Genomic DNA, 20,276 nt, shown 5'->3' with positions numbered 1-20,276 from the left:
GGTTTTGTCGCGTCGGTGCTTGGTAACGTCCGGCTTCGGGCTGTCTCTTGGTCACCGCCAGGCCGCAAGCTCCGTTGGCAGACTTGCATGGAGTTACGGTACGTCCGTGTTTCCCGCTTGGCTGCTTGGTTGCGGTGTCATCCTGATGCTGAACCAGGGCGCCGAACCAGCGTCGGTCACGAACATAAAGAAGTCTGCCTCCGCCCGCTCAGCACACATTTCCACCAGTCGAACATCCAACTACAGACACAAAGCCCCTCAAGCAGTCAACGAAAATTCAAATCCATTATCAACGCTCGATAGCCTGTGCTGGTCACCACCAACGGACGCTAGCCCTACCGAACCACATCCCTGTGTCACATCGCACTCGCAGACCGCCTTCGATCAGAACCGGCAAGCCTGCGCCGCGCTACCCGACTGCCTGCTTAACTATCGTAAGTTCCCTCATGCACGTCTGAGTAGAAAAGATTTCAGGCACTGACTCACCCAAAGGCACTTCATAAAACTCTTCTGCCTAAACACACACACATACACACCATAATGCCTTCACACCTCCGTCTCCAGGCACATTTCGAACCTTTCTCAGCAGAGACTACTCGCACCTATTTGCCGGCAGCCTCACCACAGCCACCCCAGAAGAAGCAGAAGATGAGCCTCACACAAACTTACTACATCGCCGCCTCGGCCAGGTCAAAGCTGGGCAAGGAAGCCTCCCGGCCTGACCACAACCTCAGACTCCTCGTCGGCCACGCAAATCTCCTCGACTCGCTCATGCTTGATCTCCAGGAGGCCGAGCGGGAGCAGGATGCTTGGTTCAACGAGACAGTGAAGAACGCTTCCAGGAGAACGGAGTCAGCACACATCGAGTGGGCAGACACCATCGTGGAGGAGCCAAGGGAGGAGTGGGATGGAGAGTCAGACACCTCAGACAGCGATTCGGATTCAGACATCGACGAGGGGGATTTTGAGATGATCAGCCCTCCCAGAAGGATACCGTCACCACGACCAGCCACCATTCACGACGATGAGGACATGTACGAGGACGAGGAGTACGACGAGGAGCACGCACTCACCCGCGTCTCTTCCTCCGCTTCACCACCAGAGCTCGTGCACGACGAAGACTCAGACGACGAGTCACCGCCAACATCACCGCCTCAGATCACCATCGAATACACGGAGAAGCAGAGGAAAGCCATTGTCACAACTGGCTTCTTCGACGAGAAGCACGCACCGCTCTCGGCATCGGCGCAGTCAGCCTTTGACCAAGAAGGCTTCTTCATACCGGAAAGGAATGCACCACTCATCGCGGCAGCATGATGCGCACACATCAGCGGGCTCTTGGCTGCATTTGTCTTTCTTTCAAGCGTACAGAGCAAGCGATCTTGATCAGCGCAGGCGTTTGGGCAGCGCATGATATCAACACGTTTTTCACTTTCTTTGCATTCAGGCAGGAATCAGCGGCGCAGGCGGGCAGGCCGCGAGGCAGCATTCCACTCAATGTACCATTTCTTTCCTCTTCTGCTGGGGAGGATCACGAACGACGGACTTCAGGGTAGCTCTCCCCCTCATCATGGGGTCGAGACTCAGATAGCTCACACAATCAAACTAAAACATCATCAATACTCAGCTCTCCTCAGACTCCATCCTCCTTGGTGCAACGAACCCAAAACTCTCCACATCTGACCTAAGCATCACAACGCGCACTCAGCTGACGCCCTATTCGCTTAACTCCTTAACGCCGAGACAACCTTACGGAATCTCCAGCTCGCTCACGCCGAGCTACCCCTGCCCCCTGCACCGAATCGTCAGGGCTTAGCGCCAAAAACCGCGATCCACCGCCTCGGGCGCCGCGTGTGCAATCACGAATGCGACGGAGGGGGAAACGGGCCCGCTCGGCTGCGGGTTCTTAATTCGGCCAATCCACGGATTCTTATCGGCCATCTATCTCGCCGCTTCGCCGGCCTTGACTCGGCCGTGGATAGCTCCGTAGCGTAGCGGAAAAGATTTCGTGCGATTCGACGGCGAGGATGTTATAATGTTAGGATGTTGTAAGAGATGGCATAATGGATGGCATAACGATGGCAATAGACCCTGGCTGTCCGCGCAGAGATTTTGTGAGCCTCGGGTCACGATCATCATGAAAAAAGGGTCATCACGTCACCACACAGCATCTGCAGCCGCAATATGGCATTTGTCGCAATATGGCATTTGTTGCAAAAGTCAAATAGGCCAAAGCCGCGGCAGAATCTTCACTCGTAAGGCAGTCAGGCTTGGTGAAGCGGCCCGCGCATGAGACGGTGCGGAAGACGCGTGGCTGTTGAGGCAGCAGTGCGAGAAGCTGCCGAGTCCCACGCTCACGATGGAGGAATGCAGCCTGGGGCTATGTTATCAATTCATTTCAGTGTGCCTGGCTCTCGGCCGGAAGACGCAGCACCCAGCAACCGTGACGCGGAAGGATTCTCCGCATGCCTTGGGGGCCGGTTGTGCCTTGTTCTTCATATGAGGGGAAATAGGCATCGCTTTCAGCGGAGAGGCTGAGTTGCGGTCAGGCTGCCTTGTGCTGCGACGCGTTTGAGTACTAGGATCTTGCGAGAGTGCGCCTGGGACGTAGACCTGAGGCTGTGTCCAGCTACTAGCACGGTTGGACTCAGTCTGTGTTAAGGTAGGGAAGAGTCGCGAAGAGCGTATACAGGTCCTGATAGCCGCGATGGGGAGGGTTGGTTAGAGGCTACTAGGCATCGTAGAAGTCACAGGATGCTCATTGAACCACAGTATCACTTCTGAAGATAAGTGATCTGAGCAATACTGGCTGAAAATATTCACACTACCACTGAACAAAAAGCGCTTTCCCTAAAACAAAGCCTCTGAGCCATGTTGTGAATATGCAGCGCTCAAACTACTCCAAGAAATCGTGCGAGCGGAATCCCCATGTACGCCTCTCAGATGCTGTATGATGCACGACCACTCCACACGCTATCGTATAGCAGCGCAGCCCCTTTCCCCTATCCCCTTTGTATGGCTGTTGTGTACCCTCCCAGCCGCTTGTAGCCATGCTGTCGCATCGACCGCACCGGCCGCACCAACACAAACCGCAACGAGAACATCCTCTACGCCCTGTTCCCGTGTCAGCGTCAATACCGCTTCAATACTACCCCCATACTCCTTCAGGAACTTACGGAGGAAGCAAAATCTCGCTCCAGCTACTATGCAGAAACGCAACACCAGCCTATAGTCATCCCAGTATATCAGCCCAGCCCCTTACATCACCTTTCCCAGCCCCCAGATATCTCCTTTGCCGGCGCAGGGGGGAAACATACAGCGAACAGTCCGACAGCGGTCAGGACACTCCGGTTCTCGGGCGCTGTGAGGCCGTCGATGACGGCTTTTGCGTAACCTTGCGGCTGCGGCGCGTTGCCGTTGTAGACGGAGACGGGTTGGCGTTTGGCGGGCATGGTGACGTAGGGTGGGAGTCTTGAGGGTGGCTATTAGAGATGGATTCGGTGACCGAGATGTTGAAGCTGGGATGGGGCTTGGATGACGTGGATATCGAGAGGTGTATTCGCGGGTGCGCGCGCGGCGTGAAGCTCAGGAGAAGGTCGCGGAAGCTAGCTCAGACGTCGCTAACTAGCAGGAAGTGTTCTGGTGAGGTTGTATTACTGTTGTTGATGAGCGCGGTGTTGCTCAGGGAAAAGATTCTGAATGCAGGATGCGCGGCAAATCTTCGGCTTCTGCCAGGAGCTTGGAGAGCTCTTGTGCTGGATGAAATTTATATCGTCATACCTAGTATAGGGTTTGAATTGTGATTGAGCTCGAGGGTTAACCCCAACTTCAGGTTTAGGTACAGAGCGATTGATATGTATATACCTGGCCACTACAGCTTCACTCGATTTTTCAGGCAATATATCCCATTATTTATGATGCAAGTTATCACTCGTCTGTCCCACACGCTGTAAGAAGTGCAGCATACATCTACCGCACAACAAGCATCCCACAGCTTAAAATGCTTTCCCTGATAGTCACAACGCTTTCTATCTCAATCAAACACCAACATCCTGGCCAACCCTCGCCAACATCTCACTAACCCTCGGCGGAAGTCTAAACCTAACCAACCCGGCAAACACCATCAAATCCCGAGCGACGGACAGATACTTCTCCGCCCTCTCCTCCTTCGCCTTCGGCTCAAACTGCCCCTGCAGAAAATGCTCCCTCTGTCGTCCACACGCCAGAATCGTCCAAACAAGCAAGTTCGGAATACATTTCGACAGCACCGTGGAGCTCTGGTTGAAGTTCTGCGCCGCAGCTCTGATAGCTGGAAGCGAGCCATTCGCGTTGATGGGGAGTAGCGAGGTCTCCACGACGGCGTCGAGAGCTGCGTCCCACTGGCCGGCGGAGATGTGCGTTTTGACGGTGTTGATCTTAAGGAGGAGCCTCAGGACGTCGCGATTCTCGGCCCGGATCTTGCGCTCGTACATGGCGTTGCGTTCGTAAACACGCACGAAGTTTTGGGCGAGGATGGCGGGGTCTTCAACGCTTGTGAGACTGAGGCTGCTGTTGCTGTCTTGGATCTGCTGCTGGCCTGGGGAGTTGGATTGGGGTTGACGGGGCCGCAGGGGCTCGAGGCGCATGGAGTCTTGGCCTAGGTCGACTGCTAAGGCTTCGGAAAGGGTGCGGTTAAGGATGGTGACCACGTTGTCGTACTCCTCTGCGAGATGGTATAGAAGCACCGCGTCAGCGATGCGGCCGCTGTCGTCGGCTACTGAGGCTGCTCGAACGGTGATGCTCTTGAGAAAGGTTCGTTGATCGGCAACCTTGATCACTCTCATTCGCTGTTCTATGCATCCTGGGATTCGGGAGCCATCACTCCTGATATCGCCGAGCAACTGCGCGAACTCGCGCGTTTCCAGTACGAGCTCGGTCAGTGCTTCGTGACACACTGTGGCCTGTGATTGACCTAGTTGTCCGGGCAGATCAGCGTTTAGGCAGATGAGAGCGAGATAATCGACAGCCGTCTCAGCCTTTGCCGCACGGAAGTCGGCTGTGTACATTCCTATCATGCGGGCGAAGTTGATCTGAGGCTGATTCTTGGTTGTATAGGTCACTGTATAGCAGGTCAGCTTAGCTCCGAGTGAAGAAACAGGCACCCAATTCCAACTTACAGAGATCTGACCCGGCAACGTTGAAGTCCGAGACGCGAAGCAGACCGTAGTAATCCAGCGCTATACCAAAATGCACTGCTGACACGTAGTTGTGCCGATACAGATACGCGACAGCTTCTTCAAACAGCCCAGAAAGTATTTGCAGGAAGAAGTACACCGCTCCACCCCCAGCGGCTTCTGATCCGGCGGGAAAGTGCCGCTGGCCTATCTCTTTGATCGTAGCCCTAAGATCCTCAAGGCCGAATGCCTCTCCTGCTGATTCCTCTACGCGGCTGACTTCTCGAGCAAGATTGAACTGCAACCATACCCAGTCTTCCATGCCTTGGTTGATCCTGTCGAAGCTACGTTTGCTTAGCTCGCAGCGACCCAGGATTTTATAGCAGGCCAAACGGTACGGATCTTGAGTTTCGTCCACCGCTACATGGGCGCGCTGGTTGTATATGCCGCTAATGGACCTCTGCATGTCCGGCGGCAAGCGCCTGTCTTCGCTGTTGGCGTAGGCCATCATGAACTGTGGGAATGGCCGGTCCATGCTCTTCATGGCACGCTCATTGTCCATGACGTACTGTGCCGCTTCTCTGACAAGACCACATCGCAGGAGGTAGAAGATCAGAACCCAGCAGTAGTCGTCGCCGAGCATTTGAAGTTGCACATTGTCGGCACCTAGTTCTTTCCTCGCAGAGCGGAGTCGGATGTAGGCACGAATCTTGTTCAAAGTGGATGGGACGCCACCAAGATTGGCTTCCCGCGGGTTTTTTGCTATTGCAGCTTCAAGTTGACGGTAGAATGATTTCTCCAAGAACCTGCGCGAGCCGTCCAGGATCCGCTTCCGGATAGCTATACTTCGTTGCGAATTCGGCGCCTCGTCTAGATAGTCCTTTGCGTACTGTCGCTCCTTGACTGCACCAGCATCGGACTGTAGTTGCTTGCTCGCATCTTCACCTGTTATGTCGACCAACGCCTTGTACGCGTCGACCAACTGGGACGTGCTCTGATGCTGCCGTCAGTACCTCCACTAAGAAGAAGGGTCAATTTACTTACATCAACTCCCGCTTGTGCCTCCACCTCAGCAAAGTTCTGTATTACAGGATAGACGTAGCCATCCTGTCTCAGCGTGTTGAGTTGCTTGACCTTCTCGGAGTACTTCTCTTGCTTCTCTCTCGAGAACCTGTCTTCTGGGGGCTGCACGAAATGTTAGCTCGCTGCCTGCTGAAGCCGTCTTCGAAACTCACTTTTTCGCCTTGCTCGGTCACAGTGCCTGGCGCAGCCCCAAGCACCGACCGGGCCATGCCAGAAGCGCCGAACGCAGACGCATTCAAAGGCCTTGCTCTGCGCGACGATCTCCCAAATGCGCCTCGTTGTGCGGGTGTGCTGGTCGAGGCGCCATTGGTGCTAAGGTTGAGCGGCTCGTCCTTCCTCACTAACCCAAAATGCTCGTATATCTTCCTACGCTGCGCATCCCATTCAATCTGGACATTCTCCTCCAAGAAATTGTCGAAGTCACGTTTGGACTGCTCCAAGCCTTCCGCAATGAGATCGAGTGTGGACTGTGTGCGAAGATTCGAGACGTACGCGTCCAGGTCAGTGTCTACGGGTGGGAGCGAGGATGGGGCGCCAACGCCGGCCGAAACGCTGAAGGAGTTGAGCTCGCGGAGAGCAGGACCTGTCTGAACGCCTGACGCTGCAAGGAGGTAATGACTGTAATCAGATGGTCAGTAACGTGTTGTGAGAAACCTCGGATCGACATCATAGCCTACGCCCTGCTGTCCCCCTTTGCGGCCTGCGCGCTAGGCCCACCAGTCCCCAAATTCCTGACCTTGCGCGCTATGTCCCCAAGCCCCAACTGTAAGCTGGGCAGCTCCCCAAATACGCTCGCCCCATCCTGCATGTTCCTCTTCTTGCCGCGCTCGAGCAGGTGGTCGAAGTACGCTGCCTGCGCTGATGGACCATTTTGCGGTTGCTGCTGCTGCTGCGTTTGCTCAGGCTGTTGCTGTTGCTGCTGACCTAGCCCGCCAAAGAGCGATTGCGTCGGTGCAGGCTGCGACGTGGCAGTTCCTGAGGCCGGCTGTTGTGCTTGATTTTGAGCTCCGAATAGACCATTGAACAAGTTTGGCGCTGGCGGCTTTGACGCCCCGGACAAGCCTGAAAAGAGGCCGCCGCTCGACTGTTGTGCTGGCTGTGAAGGGGCAGGTGAGCCAAACAGGGTAGAGCCGCTTAGCGATGGGGCGGTTTGTGCTGTGGTCTTGTTGCCTCCTAGATTACCGAATAGAGATCCACTAGATGCTGCTGGAGCTGTGCCAAACAAGGAAAAGCCGGATGAGGTAGTCGTGGTAGGTGCTGCACCGAATAGTGAAGGGGTCGTTTGCGATGTTGTGGTCGTTGTTTGGCCCAGGTTACCAAAGATGTTGGAGCCTGCGGGCTTAGGCTGATTGTTCAGATTGCCGAAGATGTTGGACATCTTGGGACATAGGATAAATGGTGGAGAAGGGAGGTAAGGCGCAGAGGCTAGGGTTGGCGTGTTGAAGCTGGCGGGCAGCTCTATTGGCGGCTTGACGCGTCCGTGTCTTTTGCGTGGAACTTTTTGGTGGTCGTGTTTCGGCGGAGCAGCTTCCACGATCGTCGGCAGATCTGGGACTGAAACTCCGACTTCACCCAGCGACAGTCAAACATCAAGTAAGAGGCACTTGCAACTGAATGATACGGGAACATTCAGATTCTTCAAATCCTGCGGTCTATGTATTGCGCTCATCTTTGATCTTCCTTGATCATCTTTGATCACTTTGCTACACAAAGCTAATTGTGACTATCAATCACCTACCTAGTCTACATGTAGAAGTTAATACTCCAACGTTTCTTGCTGATGGACCCACTGCACTCTCGTGCGGAATATTCACAGATATACCAGATAATTGGATAAGGAGTTGAACTGAAGCTTCAGTGAGGCAGCCTAAGCCGACGAATGTAGTAGTCCAATCGTGCTTGTGCTGGCTGTGGTACTTCCGCTTGTGAGCTAGGACTGACTGCTCACGTTGGTGTAGGACCACAGGATCCCTCAACAACTACGACCGAGCTTCTCTTTCCATGTACACATTTGCCAGAAGATATCCAAGTGCTAACGTGATCGCCTGATAGAAATGGTGACAATAAAAGGCAAGGAGATCAGAAGCGGCTGGCCCTATCTCAGGGTGGACGTGCCGAAGCGGAGAAATGCGGACGAGCTAGTTCTCCTCATAAGGCGAGATATGAGGTCTCGTGGTAGAACGCTGGGCTGAGTTGGTGGACAGGACCTCAACTGCGTCGCGTGTGATGCGCAGAAATGCTGACACGCACTTCTAGGTGTGTTTGAAAGGGTATCGTAACCGTTTGTTGTGTTGCTAGCCTTCAGATCGCCATGCAGACAGCAAAAGAATTGTTTTTGCCAGGTGTCAGTAAAGCACCGCCATAGACGTGTTTGATCAAACAGAAGAACCGTGGAAGGCAGATAGAAGATTGCAAGGGATCATATAAGCTGGAACACAGAAGCACTTCATTGACAGAGACAACTGCTTCTCCAGCACCTGACTATCAAACATCTCCCAGCCAACTCATCTCGAGATCGACTCCCACTCAACAGGAGACATCATCAACCAACAAAACAACGAGTCTCACCGACCGACAATGAACTTCAACCGGGGAGTCGACTACAGGCCCGTGCATCACCCTTGGCGACCACCACAACGAGATTTTATCCCAGGCATAGGCTGGGTCACCCCAAACGGTCGACGCCTGCGACGAGGAACCACAACAGGAAAGCCATCCTACGCCTTTATATGGCCCAAAGACGGAAAGCGCGGAACGAAGATGGGCCGACTCAAAGACATCTTGCAGAACAAGGGCCCGGACATCCATCTCGCCATCGGCGGCGAAAGAAACGTCCGACCTTACAACTGGCCCATTAGGGCCAGATGGTCCCGCTGGACTGACATGCCCCATGAGCAGGGACCAGACTTTGCCCTGCGCGCAGCGCCTTGGGTGCGCCCGTTCCGCGAAGAAGACAAGAGGTACGACTTCCGCACACGCACGTACAAGAGGCCCGATCGAGCGACTTGGATCGATGCGTTGTGGCCGGAAGAACCCAACGGCCAGTACAAGGTCCCGCGGGCTTATCGCTGTATGAGGGCCAACTGGCACGACATGTACATACATCATAGAGGGGTGCCTCAGCCGGGGTGGAATTTCTAGCTGTGAGGTGTAGGGAGGCAGCTCTCGTGGAAGGCGTCCCAGACGGTTGTCGTGACTCCATCGGCATTCTTGACCTGCCTGCTTCTCCTGGCGGCTGGGCTTATCGCGGCTCCGTATTCTATTCCGTGGTTGCATTTGGCGCATCTCACTGTCTTCGTATTTGTATATGCGGCGATCATTTCCTACCGATGTCAGATGGATTGTGGAGCATGGAGTGGCAGAGAACAAACCAGGAGGTATGGCAGATTGTTGGGGTCGGGTCGCGATGCGAGACACCTAGTAATTGCAGGAAAGAGCTTCATTTCTCCCAGGCATTCCGCCATAAGCACGGCTTCATCGTTGCGGCCTTTGTATCTTCTAATGCTGAACCTCAAGAAGATCCTCGGTGCTTGATATTGTATCTGCAGACGTCAGCAAGATGACAGCTTGACAGTGAGACAACACACATACATTTATAACCCAATTTTCCTTCCTCCAAACTTCAAGGTCGACATTGAAGTTTGGATGCGCTTTCCGGAAGTCATCCACAACCCGTGCAACGTCAACCTGATCAAAGTGTCCGCCGTCTTCCACAATGCCATGTTCAAGCGCTCTGGCACTGCTTGCATCATCCGTCTTCTCAGAATCCACGAGATCCGTTTCTGCCCAGCCGTACATGGGTACCGTCGCGGCAGCGCTCAAATCAGAGTTCGCTTGTAGGCTCTGTCTCGCACGCTCGAACAGCTCCTGTGTCGCCTCATTCCGCCATGTGACCTTAAAGGTCTCCAAGCGCTTTTGCGCATCCACCGCTGCGCCGGTAAAGTTTGCGAGGAAACGCGCCGGCGAGGCATGTGGGTCATTGAGTGTACTCAGAATGTCTGGGATTGCGAGGCGGACCTCGTCAAGCTAAGTGCAAGCTCAGTATAGGTACGAGATAGTGAAGTATTGGAAGCAAACGAACTGTCTGCCGCAGCTGATCCAGGCGCGCAAGAGCTGCTCGGCATTGCGCTTCGTCCATTTCTGGAACCTTTTGCGGAGTCTCTGTGGCCGCGATCGCCATCTCGTAGTTAAAGCACAGCGTTAGAATTTTAAATAGATATTGTTCTATGTGGCGCACGAAGCAAGGAGTCGCGGAATGAATGAAGGTGGAAGAGGGACGCACAAGAGGGTGGTTCGTTTCGGAGCTCGAGTCAGCTTACAGGGATCAGCCCCGGATGCGCGACGTCGCCGAACTGCCTTTGAGCCATCAAGGTACTGCACAAGGCCACAAGGCTATCAACGTAAAAGAACATGGATCTTGCCACCGCCTCGTCTTTGGTCGAGAACCGACGACTCTACCCCATACAGTTCATATCAGCAACTCCCTATCATACGAACAGGAAGCGCTGAACTCGTGCAGGCCGTTAACGGGGAACTACCTTGGTGCAGTCCGCTTACAAAGTTGTACAGAGCGTGGATTCATTAAGGTATCGGGGGTACTGTGGTACTTTACTACGCATGATCACAGGGGGTCGGAGTGCTCTATCCGCGGATTCTACGTGCTTTATCATCCCTTGCGACAATGGCTGTATCAAAGCTACTCCATGAAGATGATTGTCGATTTCTTGAAGTCATGCTAAGCTCCGTATCAAACGCCGCACGACGAACACCAAAGAGATGGATCCTTGATACCTAGATAGCTTGCAGCGGCAAGCACAATCCAAGAAGCTCGCCAACTATTAGAATGAGTCCATTCTCGCTTGTACAGCATGGTTAGACCATCCAACGATCATTCATGACCCAGAGCTTTTCCCATGTTCGCCGCCGACGCCACGCTGATGCCGCAATGTGCAGAACCCCTATTCATCGCCCGTAGCCCCAGTCTCGTCTACCTAGCCCATCCGAGTAAAGCCTATAGCCATCCCTGCCCCTTCTGTTATCCCGCCTATCGTCCCTCCTGTCATCCCTCCTATCATCCCGCGGCGCATGCTCACTGAAGCCATATCGTCCGTCCTGGTACTGTGGCTCCGCCCGCCGGATGGGCTTGTTGTACTCTTCCCCCTGAGCAGGCACAGGGGCTGGAGCCGCAGCCGGTGTCGGAGCGGGAGCTGGTGCGGGCGCTGGTGCCGGTGCTGGCGGCTCGTCGTCCACTTCCATCAGATCGCGCTCAGGCCTCAATGCCTGAGCCGCGGCCGATGGTCGGGAATGTGCGCTGTTGTAGAACTGGTGCGGTTCCTGTTGTGGTGGCGCTTGCTTCATGTACACGTAGAGAACGCGTCCGTCGGCCTGGTATGAATGGATTAGTCTCGAAGTTCATGCCATGCTCGCGCCGTCATTAAGATATTACAAGCTCTGTCGACCACAAAATCATCACTACACGCAGCTGAAGGACGTACCTTCTTGCCATTGAACATCGATATCACGTTCTCCGCACCGGTCTTCTCAGTGAACAGCATCTCGGCGATCACAGTCGGCTTCGCCGCAGCGAGCTTGCAGCTAACCATCTCTCCCCCGATCGGCGCCATTACGGCCTCGATGTCCGCTGCGGTAGTACCAGGCGCGAAGTTCGAAGCGACGACGCAATAGGGACCCTCACTGCCCATACCTCGGATAGTTATACCCGGGGCGCGCTCATTCGCGTAGCCATTTTGCGGTGCGCGCGTGTTAACGGCGCCATTTTGAGGTGGTCGGGAGATGATATTGGCTTGAGCGGTGACTGGTGTCACGGTGTCGGAGCGAAGAGAGTCATATAGCCGATTGTGCCGCTGTTCAAGGCGGGAGGCAGAGTTCGATCGCGAAGACTGCCCGATGCGGGAGACGCGCGCGTTAGGGGCTTGGTTGGTGAAAGACGAGCTCGTGGTAAGACCAGGCTTGGGGGTAGACGTCGCGGAGCGTTGTGCGGGCTGAGTAGATGTCAGCAAGACTGGTATATTCGCTATGAGGCGCGCAGAATGCGCCTCTGCCTGGCAGACCTTTGTGACGCCGACCCTGCTGGCAAGGCTTGCTCCTGGGCCTGTCATCGCGCTGCGGTTTGCGCCAGCTCCAGATGCTGCGGGTCGTCGATTTTTGCCAAAGATCTCATTCGCAAGGGCTTCATCTTTTCTTCTTTTACGGTCTGCGGGAGTACAGCTCGTCAGCTACAGCGATATAATCGAAACAGCTCACAGGAGCTTGAGCGCACCTGCTTGGATCATCGCGTCAAACGACACGGCTTCTCTCTCGGCAGCCATTGCGGCGGCAGTTTATCAGTTTGCGAAGAGACACTAGGACGACTCGGAATATGCTAAAGGCCAGAGCGATCGTGGGATAGCGCTGTCGGAGACTCCTGGTGCTGCAGGATTCACGGAGGAAGTTCACTTCTGAAAGCTTCACAGCTCGCGGCCGCGCCAAGACTTCTGCATCTAATCTAAAGCTGCCGCAAGCTGGGCTAGTTTGCAAGCTCTTGAGAATCAAATCCAGCTGTAAACCGCCAGAAAAAGGCTATAGATGGCTATCGAACCTGTACAAAAGTATATCTGTATGATTATTTATGGATTAGATGCACCTGTGGCAGTGGTTCTTATAGCCTTACTTGGAGTGCCCTACGCTATGGAGTGACAGTTGTTTTCCGCTAAGAGTTCCGACACACTTAGCAGAAAGCTGCGACGAAGAGACCGCTACTATACCTCCCCATCCCTCACACGCCGGCGTCATGGCTTTCAAGAACGGGCGCTACAGATTGCGCCGTGATCTCATAGATTGGACGTAGCATGAAGACACTGTCGCCATCCCCATAGCCATAATGTACGTTCGACTCCACGGCGAGGAGTCTCGAGTGCTCTTCTGGTGAGCCTTAATCTACCCCTATGGCTTCCAGGCAGACCACATGAACTTGCCTGATAGGCTGCATATGTAGAACGGTTGGTCTGCTGAATCGAAGCTTCCTCGCAACATGCCAAGCGCAACACAGCAGCTCCTCCGTACAGCTGCATGAGGTAAGGACATATGAAGAAAGCACCTTTGCTTGCTTTCCACGTAGTGGCTCTTTCCAAAGCAATGGTAGTTACCTGCATACACAATCGAATCGGAGCATTTCCTTGATCTTTTGAGCAGTATCAACAGAAAATCGAAATTCATATCAACGTTTGCTTTCCTTCTCTTGTCTCAAAACTCGTTCACCTGATCGTTTGAGTATATTCGAAGCGCTTGCCACAATGGAAAACACCAGGACCTCCATAGCCCGAGACTTGGATAGGCCGGTCGGATCTGATGCTGCTATGGACGGTTTGAAGTCATGGTCTCGACGAACGCTCCTCGGCAGTCTCAAAGCAAAGCTCGTGCGATCTCGACCAAGCGTCAAGGACATCGTGGACCCGGCGCGAGCCGGTGACGAAGAGAGCTGCCCTCAGACTCCTTCAAGCAAATATCAAACATTCTCGCTGGGATCCCTCAGCCGCTCAAAGAGACGTCAGCGCGCTTCCGTGCTAGGCAGTCCAACAGCTCGTCAAGAATTTCAAGACGGAAGTCCCCACCACAAGAGGAATACTTCGAAGTCCGATGCGATCAAAAGATTCGCAGCATCCAGTATTGGACGGAGAACTGGTCGAGATGTGAGTCTCGCAACACACTATATTCTCGTATAATCGCTTAGGCGTGGTGTCTTTTGGAAGCTTCGTAATGCTGAACATTATGTGCAGGCAATCATCATGATGAACGCGTCCGAAGAACAGCGTTCTGCTTCCACTGTCGCGTCAGAGGCTCCTTCCGTCGACGTCGACATTCCGACCGGTGGCCTGGGTAGCTACGGCGAGAAGGAATACGATCTGTTCTGCGATACGGCTTCCAGCTCAACCAGACTTTCTAGGCGTGGGGCTCTACTTCACAATGATTTGCACGTTCAGCATATGTATCCGCCGGCACCTATTGAAGTGCATCACTCTTCGCCTGTTCCAGTCCGCTGTGTTAAGCGAGACAGTGCAATTTGCCTGCTTCCTTTGCCGACCACGGAAAGCTCGCTTGAGGGATCGGAGGTCATCACACCCGAGGAAACGAAGAAGAGCGAATTTATCGTCGGCAGTGTGCCCGATCCTACTCCCATGATCACCTGGGCGGCGCACTTACCGACCCGAGAATCTCATGCGAGGCACCACCTTGGAAAACTCGACTTGTCAACCGCGGCAGCCGAAGCCCCACAGGCACTGCCGACACCGATGCCGGGCACAATCTTGCCATTGGAGGACCCATTTGAAGATCTCTCAACAGTACCAAACAAACCATGCGCAACACACGCCTCCGAGTTTAGCACAGATTCAGCCAGCCGTTCTCCCAAGGAACTGTTGACACAGACAAGCTTCAACGAGAAGCTCCAAGCGCTCAAGAACCCGGATGCTGGCCACGTCGACCACAATACCGGTTTGTGGGAGTCGAATGATCCGTTTGCACGGGGAGAAGTGGACACTTTGTCGGGAGCATCCGCGGAAACGTGGTAAGTAGAATCCAATAACGTGCGGCACCCCGGGTCTTGGTATCCGCTCAACCCTGAACCATGGATTTGTTATACCCCACCAGTGGATTGAAGCTCCGCCCAAAAGCTTGGTTGATCTTGGCTTCAACGTCGTACTCTTGTACTTAGTATAAGTAATCGGCTTTGCCCACTCTAAAAACCGCTTCGCTTTCGCAAAGTGCAGCTCACAAAGTTATTCTTCAAAATCTGACGACGTTAGCATCAATCACTACGAACCCGTCCTCGAATGCAAACCGCAGCCTTCATCAACCATATCAGCTCAGACTGTCATCGGAGGGGCCATGCACCAGATCACATCCTACATCCCCAGCGAGTGTGTAACAGCTTCGCCCACGAATGGATACAACGTCTCCAAGTCCCTTCCAATCGCCCATGACACTGACCCCTCAAGCAGAGCCGCAGCATCTATCAAGTATCTCGAAAGTGAGGCCGACAGACGCGCGCGCTGGGCCGAGCTTCTATACGAATGGCAAAGGAGGCATCGGGGGGACATGTCGGGCTTGAGTCTTGGCGCAACTGTGTGGATGGATGAGCTTAAGGATCCTGCATACGCCACAATGAGATACTTCGACGATGCCAACTCCGTCCACGACTCTCATCTGGAGGATTCTAGGCCGTCCAGGTACGCCGAGTCTTGGCCCAATGGCGAGTCTCGCGATGCCAAGGTGCGGGAGCGAAATGCGAAGATCTGGAAGGATCTGGCTAACGGCAAATACGATGCCAACGGCGTGCGGATTCGAAAGCCCAAGCCCCGCGTGGAGGAGAAGCTGAAGCCGAGGCCGAAGGGGAAGTACGTGACCTTGGGGGAGTAGCATAAGACCCATGTTCGTATCAACGGCAAGTGGGTTTGGAAGAGTGAGTTCGCCGTAGCGGAGACGCCGAAGAGGAAGGTGGTGACTCGGAAGGAGATAAAAGAGAACTATGTTCAGGTCGGCTCCATGTGGATTCACAAAAGCAATTTCTTCTTGGAAGAGATGCCGGAGGCGACCAACACTAAGAATGGGGCTGGGCTTGAGGAGAATCTCGACAACGTGACTACGGAGGAGCCGGTGGTTTCGGACGAGGCTCCTAGGTTCAATAATGTTGACTGGCAGTCGGCGGCAGATCACTAATGAGCTAGAACGATGCGGAAGAATACGGAGCATGTCTGTCTCTAGAGGTGGTATCAATATCCACTCATTGTGTTGTTACTTAGCAGCATCGCCCCGTGTTGGAAAACATCACGAGCCCGGTATTCGATATCATGTGTATTCGTATCTCCCTTCTTTGAATTGCGTCAAATTTTCAAACTTATAAGATCCCAATGCCGATAATGGGGTTCAATCAGTCCTTACTACTCAATTCATTCGGGTCTAGGCGTGACACACAAATCGCAACCGCCTCTTCCTTCGAACCGCTCCTTCCTCGAAACTCACGGATATCATTAAAATATCGCAAGTATATTCGGCGGGCTTGCCACACCTCCAGGCACCTACGACGTATCAATCCATCTGTATGCTTGCCTCGACAGGAGAACTTACATTGCACACTTCGCTCGTGATGAAGAACGACCACCTTCCAGCTTTCTTACAGTGTTCCGAAAGAGCTTCCAGGTCGAAGAGTTCACCGATCGGGCACCCCCAACCGGCCAGTAGGACCTCGTGGAGCATGAAGTCTTTCTGAGTTGCTACTCCCCCGTCAGATAGTGCGCCCCATAAACAAGGGTTTGGCAGACATACGCCAACACTCAAACGATGGTTGATCTCCCGCCACAGCAGAGAAATTGTTCCAGATCCACTCCAGCACCTCCTCGCTCTGTTCGACTCCTGAGAAAGTGGGAGGCATGACTTTTGCCAAGGCTGCGATTTCGTCCTTTTTCAATTCGCTAAAGGCAGCCATGTATCCTGGAACACTGTTAGAAACGGCCGCCGAAAGAACCACCGTAAGCCTTGCCAGAGCGAATGATGAGAATGTCGCCAAACTTGATCTTTACCCCCTGAGCTTCCGCCACAGCCTTGAGTTGCTCTAGCGGAATCGACCCAGTCTTGAACGGCTCGTACGGAATGTTGTTCTCAAGTCTCCAGCTGTGGAAATCTAACAACACGCCGCGGCCTACGATGCCCTTCTCAGACCATGCTAAGCGCAATCAGCCGGCGCATATATCAATACCTGGGCAATTGCCAACATACCGCCAATGCCGTTGACAACAGAACCCTCCGCATGGATGTCGTCCATGGTGACGCCGTTGTAAAACTTTGCTTCCTTCTGGTAGGCGAAGTGACGGAGTCCGTCCCCTGTATTGCTTAGCGGTGGGGAATAGGCAGGTCTTGCTTGCTGCTGCTACTGACACTGGCTGCTGCTTTGAGAGTTGAAGGTCCACACGTCGTCATTGACAACTCTTGGGGGCTTGTTGTACATGTGCTGGTGGAAGACCTGGCGGCCGAAGAAGGGGATGTCTTTTTGGGCATCGAGGGGCCAGTTCAGGGAGATTCTTGGACGATGGATCAGCTGAATGGTCGAAAGGGCTTGGTAAAATTATCTCTGGGGGGGTAGGAAAGTGCACAGAGTCCCGTGGGAGTTCACGGGTAGCACATGTGCTTGAAAACTAGAGTATAACAATAGGCAGTTCAAGGCGGAGAGAATCCCAGTACCTAACTCCTGTCTTGATCTCCTTGGCTGCCTCCAGTACCACATCATCGGTCAGACGGTTCAGGAAGCCCAGTTGGTCACCTTTCCCATAGCTGGCACTGTCAGATAGCTATAAGTTCTCTGGAAGCATGCTGCTTACAGGCCCCATGCAGAATGATGTGGATCGCCCTTGTTCAGGGGAAGATCAGAAAACTTCGGAAGACCCTCCATGGTAGTTTAGAATCTGCAAACCAGATGTCGGAGCAGGATTTTGCAGAGTATATCATCTTTAAGCACATATACGCGGGGCTGCTTAACTACATGGGGTCGTATAGAGGGGGAAGGAGATGCCTCGGAGCTTGACGTCCGCATTTTCGGATTGATGTTTCGCCGAGGAGCTCGACTTCTGAATGCAGAGCTCTCAGGACGCGCATCATGGAGCCCTATGTCTTTCCTGCGAGAAGCGCAAATATGTATAGCTAACCAGACAGCTCGGAAGAGCCTCAATGCATTTATCGGCTTGGCTGGAGGACCCACGATCCTTCGCAAAGCCGAGGCGGCGGACACGCAGAGGGATGGAGGTACCAATCGCGTCCATGAGGCAAACGCGGACGAGAGCTAATATTCACAGGTCCTCTCCACGGCAGATTGATAGCCGTCAAAGACAACATCTGCACTTCTGACCTTCCCACAACGAGCGCCTCGGGAATCCTCAAAACATTCACCAGCCCCTACGATGCAACCGTTGTCAAGAAGATTCACCACGCCGGCGGCATCGTGGCCGGCAAGACAAATCTCGACGAGTTTGGCATGGGTTCGCACTCCAAGTGCTCCTACTTCGGTCCCGTAACACAAAGCAATGCTGAGGGAGCAGAAGCCCTGTCTGCGGGAGGCAGCTCGGGGGGAAGTGCCGTAGCGGTGGCTACTGGGCAATGCTGGGCAGCATTGGGAACTGATACGGGAGGGTCGGTAAGGCTACCGGCTGCGTACACGGGCATAGTAGGGTTCAAACCATCGTATGGCTTGGTCTCGAGATGGGGAGTCCTTGCGTACGCAAACTCTCTCGATACTGTCGGCATTCTGGTGCAAAGCACTCAGCATGCGAAGGTAGTTTTCGAGGCGATCAACGGCTACGACGAGCAAGACCCAACCAGTCTGCTGCCCAGCACACGTGCCCGCATCTCCGAGTCGCTTTCCCAAAGACGCCGCAACTCTAGCCTTCGCATCGGTGTACCGCTCGAGTACAACATAGCCGAGCTTTCCCCCCAGGTCCGCCGCGCATGGACAAGTGCCCTAGAATTCCTTCGAAACCAAGGTCACATGATCGTCCCAGTCTCTTTACCAAGCACGAAGCGTGCCCTCTCCGCCTACTATGTCCTTGCACCCGCCGAGGCCTCCTCCAATCTAGCGAAGTACGACGGCGTTCGATACGGTACTCGCGCAGAAGGCCCGGATGGCGCTGAAGGCGTTCTGTTCTCCAAAACCCGCGGAGAAGGCTTTGGAGACGAGGTCAAGCGCCGCATACTCCTTGGTGCCTACACACTGAGCGCCGAGGCTATCGACAATTATTTCATACAAGCGCAAAAGGTTCGGAGGCTTGTACAGCAGGACTTCGATCGAGTGTTCAGCCTGGCTAATCCGCTGCTGGATGGTGGGCGCACCGGCAGACAGGACACGGATCAGGCGGTCGACGTACTGGTCTGCCCGACGGCGCCGACCTTGCCGCCTACCCTCGAGTCGCTGGAGAAGCAGTCACCGGTCGAGGCGTATGTGAGTGATGTCTTTACGGTGCCGGCGAGTTTGGCTGGGTTGCCGGCTGTGAGCGTGCCGTTCAAAGCATCGCAAAGGGGAGAGGGAGAAGGGCAGGAGGGCAATATCGGCATCCAGGTCATTGCCCAGTATGGCGACGATAATCTCGCTCTCGATGTTGCAAGGATGATAGAAGAAACTAGACGGACTTGAGTCACGCAGAGTTTTTGCATTGTTGAATTAAGTTCCCCCAAGTTGCGGAGACATAGAATTATATACAGCTACGAAGACACAACCAGCCGCATCGCTGAACCGTGCCTCTTCGCGTGCGAAATTCCTACGTTGCCCACCAGTCGTTCAACTAAGCCCAAGTAACGCCAGCTGACCTACAGCAACCTATGCATCTTCTTTGACGCCCCAAACGCCCCCGACCATGCCGCGCGCTCATTCCTGCGTGTCACGAAGCCGCGAGTTTTCCCTCTCGGCAGCATTATACCTGTCCCAACGTCAGCGTTCCGCCCCACAGCCCCACAACTCGACAGGTGCCGTACTTGAGTATCTTCTCGATCAGATCGACATGCGTCATGATCATGCGCCGGCAGCAGTACCGATGTAGGCCCAGCTGGTCCATGTTGTCTCTACTTCATGTCAGAGGCTGCGCGGCGAGCGGTGGTAACGGTGGTTGTGGGGTGAGGCAAGACTGACCCGTCAGGGATACCGGCGGCGCTCTGCTCCATGTAGCGCTCCCAGAGGTCGCCGACGACCTGTACGGTGGGTCGTTAGTATGGCGCTGGCGCATTCGAGGAAGGGGAGGGAGGCGCTGGGGATGTACCTTGCCGCAGGAGAAGCAGCGGATGGGGACGATCATTTTGGGAGTGGGAGATGTGTTTCGGGGGACGGCTCTGGATTCCGGTGCCTGAGAAGCACAGGGGAGAGCGGTGGGCGCGGTGGTGAGCTCTTTGTTCGTGATCGAAGAAAGTTGCAGCGATGCTCGGAGGTGATGCGGAAAGTCGCCGGCTGGACCGTGCGCCAAAAAAGTTCGGAGCATCACCGCCAAGCATCACCGCTCGTCGTAAAAGTTC

General features: G+C 54.3%; 11 protein-coding genes across 11 annotated transcripts; 5 read left to right on the top strand and 6 right to left on the bottom strand.

Annotated features, from left to right (window-relative positions):
* Positions 1–540: 540 nt before the first annotated feature.
* Positions 541–1,317, top strand: W97_04077 (uncharacterized protein; the record flags this gene model as incomplete). The annotated part of the gene is made up of 1 exon (XM_007781970.1): positions 541–1,317. One exon carries the CDS (start codon positions 541–543, stop codon positions 1,315–1,317), a length of 777 nt encoding a protein of 258 aa, XP_007780160.1.
* A 1,656-nt stretch (positions 1,318–2,973) lies between these two features.
* Positions 2,974–3,452, bottom strand: W97_04076 (uncharacterized protein; the record flags this gene model as incomplete). The annotated part of the gene is made up of 2 exons (XM_007781969.1): positions 2,974–3,114; positions 3,318–3,452. 2 exons carry the CDS (start codon positions 3,450–3,452, stop codon positions 2,974–2,976), a joined length of 276 nt encoding a protein of 91 aa, XP_007780159.1.
* Positions 3,453–4,037: 585 nt separating this feature from the next.
* On the bottom strand, positions 4,038–7,614 carry W97_04075 (uncharacterized protein; the record flags this gene model as incomplete). The annotated part of the gene is made up of 5 exons (XM_007781968.1): positions 4,038–5,098; positions 5,157–6,147; positions 6,198–6,338; positions 6,389–6,854; positions 6,914–7,614. 5 exons carry the CDS (start codon positions 7,612–7,614, stop codon positions 4,038–4,040), a joined length of 3,360 nt encoding a protein of 1,119 aa, XP_007780158.1.
* Positions 7,615–8,813: 1,199 nt separating this feature from the next.
* Positions 8,814–9,377, top strand: W97_04074 (uncharacterized protein; the record flags this gene model as incomplete). Its single annotated transcript, XM_007781967.1, has 1 exon — positions 8,814–9,377. The coding sequence occupies one exon, from the start codon at positions 8,814–8,816 to the stop codon at positions 9,375–9,377; it is 564 nt and encodes a 187-aa protein (XP_007780157.1).
* Positions 9,378–9,568: 191 nt separating this feature from the next.
* Positions 9,569–10,416, bottom strand: W97_04073 (uncharacterized protein; the record flags this gene model as incomplete). Its single annotated transcript, XM_007781966.1, has 3 exons — positions 9,569–9,778; positions 9,828–10,262; positions 10,318–10,416. The coding sequence occupies 3 exons, from the start codon at positions 10,414–10,416 to the stop codon at positions 9,569–9,571; spliced, it is 744 nt and encodes a 247-aa protein (XP_007780156.1).
* Positions 10,417–11,198: 782 nt separating this feature from the next.
* W97_04072 (uncharacterized protein) lies at positions 11,199–12,565 on the bottom strand (the record flags this gene model as incomplete). The annotated part of the gene is made up of 3 exons (XM_007781965.1): positions 11,199–11,621; positions 11,732–12,450; positions 12,517–12,565. The coding sequence occupies 3 exons, from the start codon at positions 12,563–12,565 to the stop codon at positions 11,199–11,201; spliced, it is 1,191 nt and encodes a 396-aa protein (XP_007780155.1).
* A 1,458-nt stretch (positions 12,566–14,023) lies between these two features.
* On the top strand, positions 14,024–14,803 carry W97_04071 (uncharacterized protein; the record flags this gene model as incomplete). Its single annotated transcript, XM_007781964.1, has 1 exon — positions 14,024–14,803. The coding sequence occupies one exon, from the start codon at positions 14,024–14,026 to the stop codon at positions 14,801–14,803; it is 780 nt and encodes a 259-aa protein (XP_007780154.1).
* A 316-nt stretch (positions 14,804–15,119) lies between these two features.
* W97_04070 (uncharacterized protein) lies at positions 15,120–15,950 on the top strand (the record flags this gene model as incomplete). Its single annotated transcript, XM_007781963.1, has 2 exons — positions 15,120–15,632; positions 15,681–15,950. 2 exons carry the CDS (start codon positions 15,120–15,122, stop codon positions 15,948–15,950), a joined length of 783 nt encoding a protein of 260 aa, XP_007780153.1.
* A 311-nt stretch (positions 15,951–16,261) lies between these two features.
* Positions 16,262–17,676, bottom strand: W97_04069 (uncharacterized protein; the record flags this gene model as incomplete). The annotated part of the gene is made up of 8 exons (XM_007781962.1): positions 16,262–16,309; positions 16,359–16,504; positions 16,557–16,721; positions 16,759–16,953; positions 17,007–17,111; positions 17,166–17,308; positions 17,469–17,558; positions 17,606–17,676. The coding sequence occupies 8 exons, from the start codon at positions 17,674–17,676 to the stop codon at positions 16,262–16,264; spliced, it is 963 nt and encodes a 320-aa protein (XP_007780152.1).
* A 214-nt stretch (positions 17,677–17,890) lies between these two features.
* On the top strand, positions 17,891–19,407 carry W97_04068 (uncharacterized protein; the record flags this gene model as incomplete). Its single annotated transcript, XM_007781961.1, has 2 exons — positions 17,891–18,026; positions 18,077–19,407. The coding sequence occupies 2 exons, from the start codon at positions 17,891–17,893 to the stop codon at positions 19,405–19,407; spliced, it is 1,467 nt and encodes a 488-aa protein (XP_007780151.1).
* A 231-nt stretch (positions 19,408–19,638) lies between these two features.
* W97_04067 (DNA-directed RNA Polymerase II subunit L) lies at positions 19,639–20,062 on the bottom strand (the record flags this gene model as incomplete). Its single annotated transcript, XM_007781960.1, has 4 exons — positions 19,639–19,690; positions 19,746–19,832; positions 19,900–19,958; positions 20,027–20,062. 4 exons carry the CDS (start codon positions 20,060–20,062, stop codon positions 19,639–19,641), a joined length of 234 nt encoding a protein of 77 aa, XP_007780150.1.
* Positions 20,063–20,276: the final 214 nt, after the last annotated feature.

The sequence above is a fragment of the Coniosporium apollinis genome (assembly GCF_000281105.1).
Source record: "Coniosporium apollinis CBS 100218 chromosome Unknown supercont1.17, whole genome shotgun sequence".
Lineage (NCBI taxonomy): Eukaryota > Fungi > Ascomycota > Dothideomycetes > Coniosporium > Coniosporium apollinis.
This window is presented reverse-complemented; position numbering and strand designations above follow the sequence as displayed.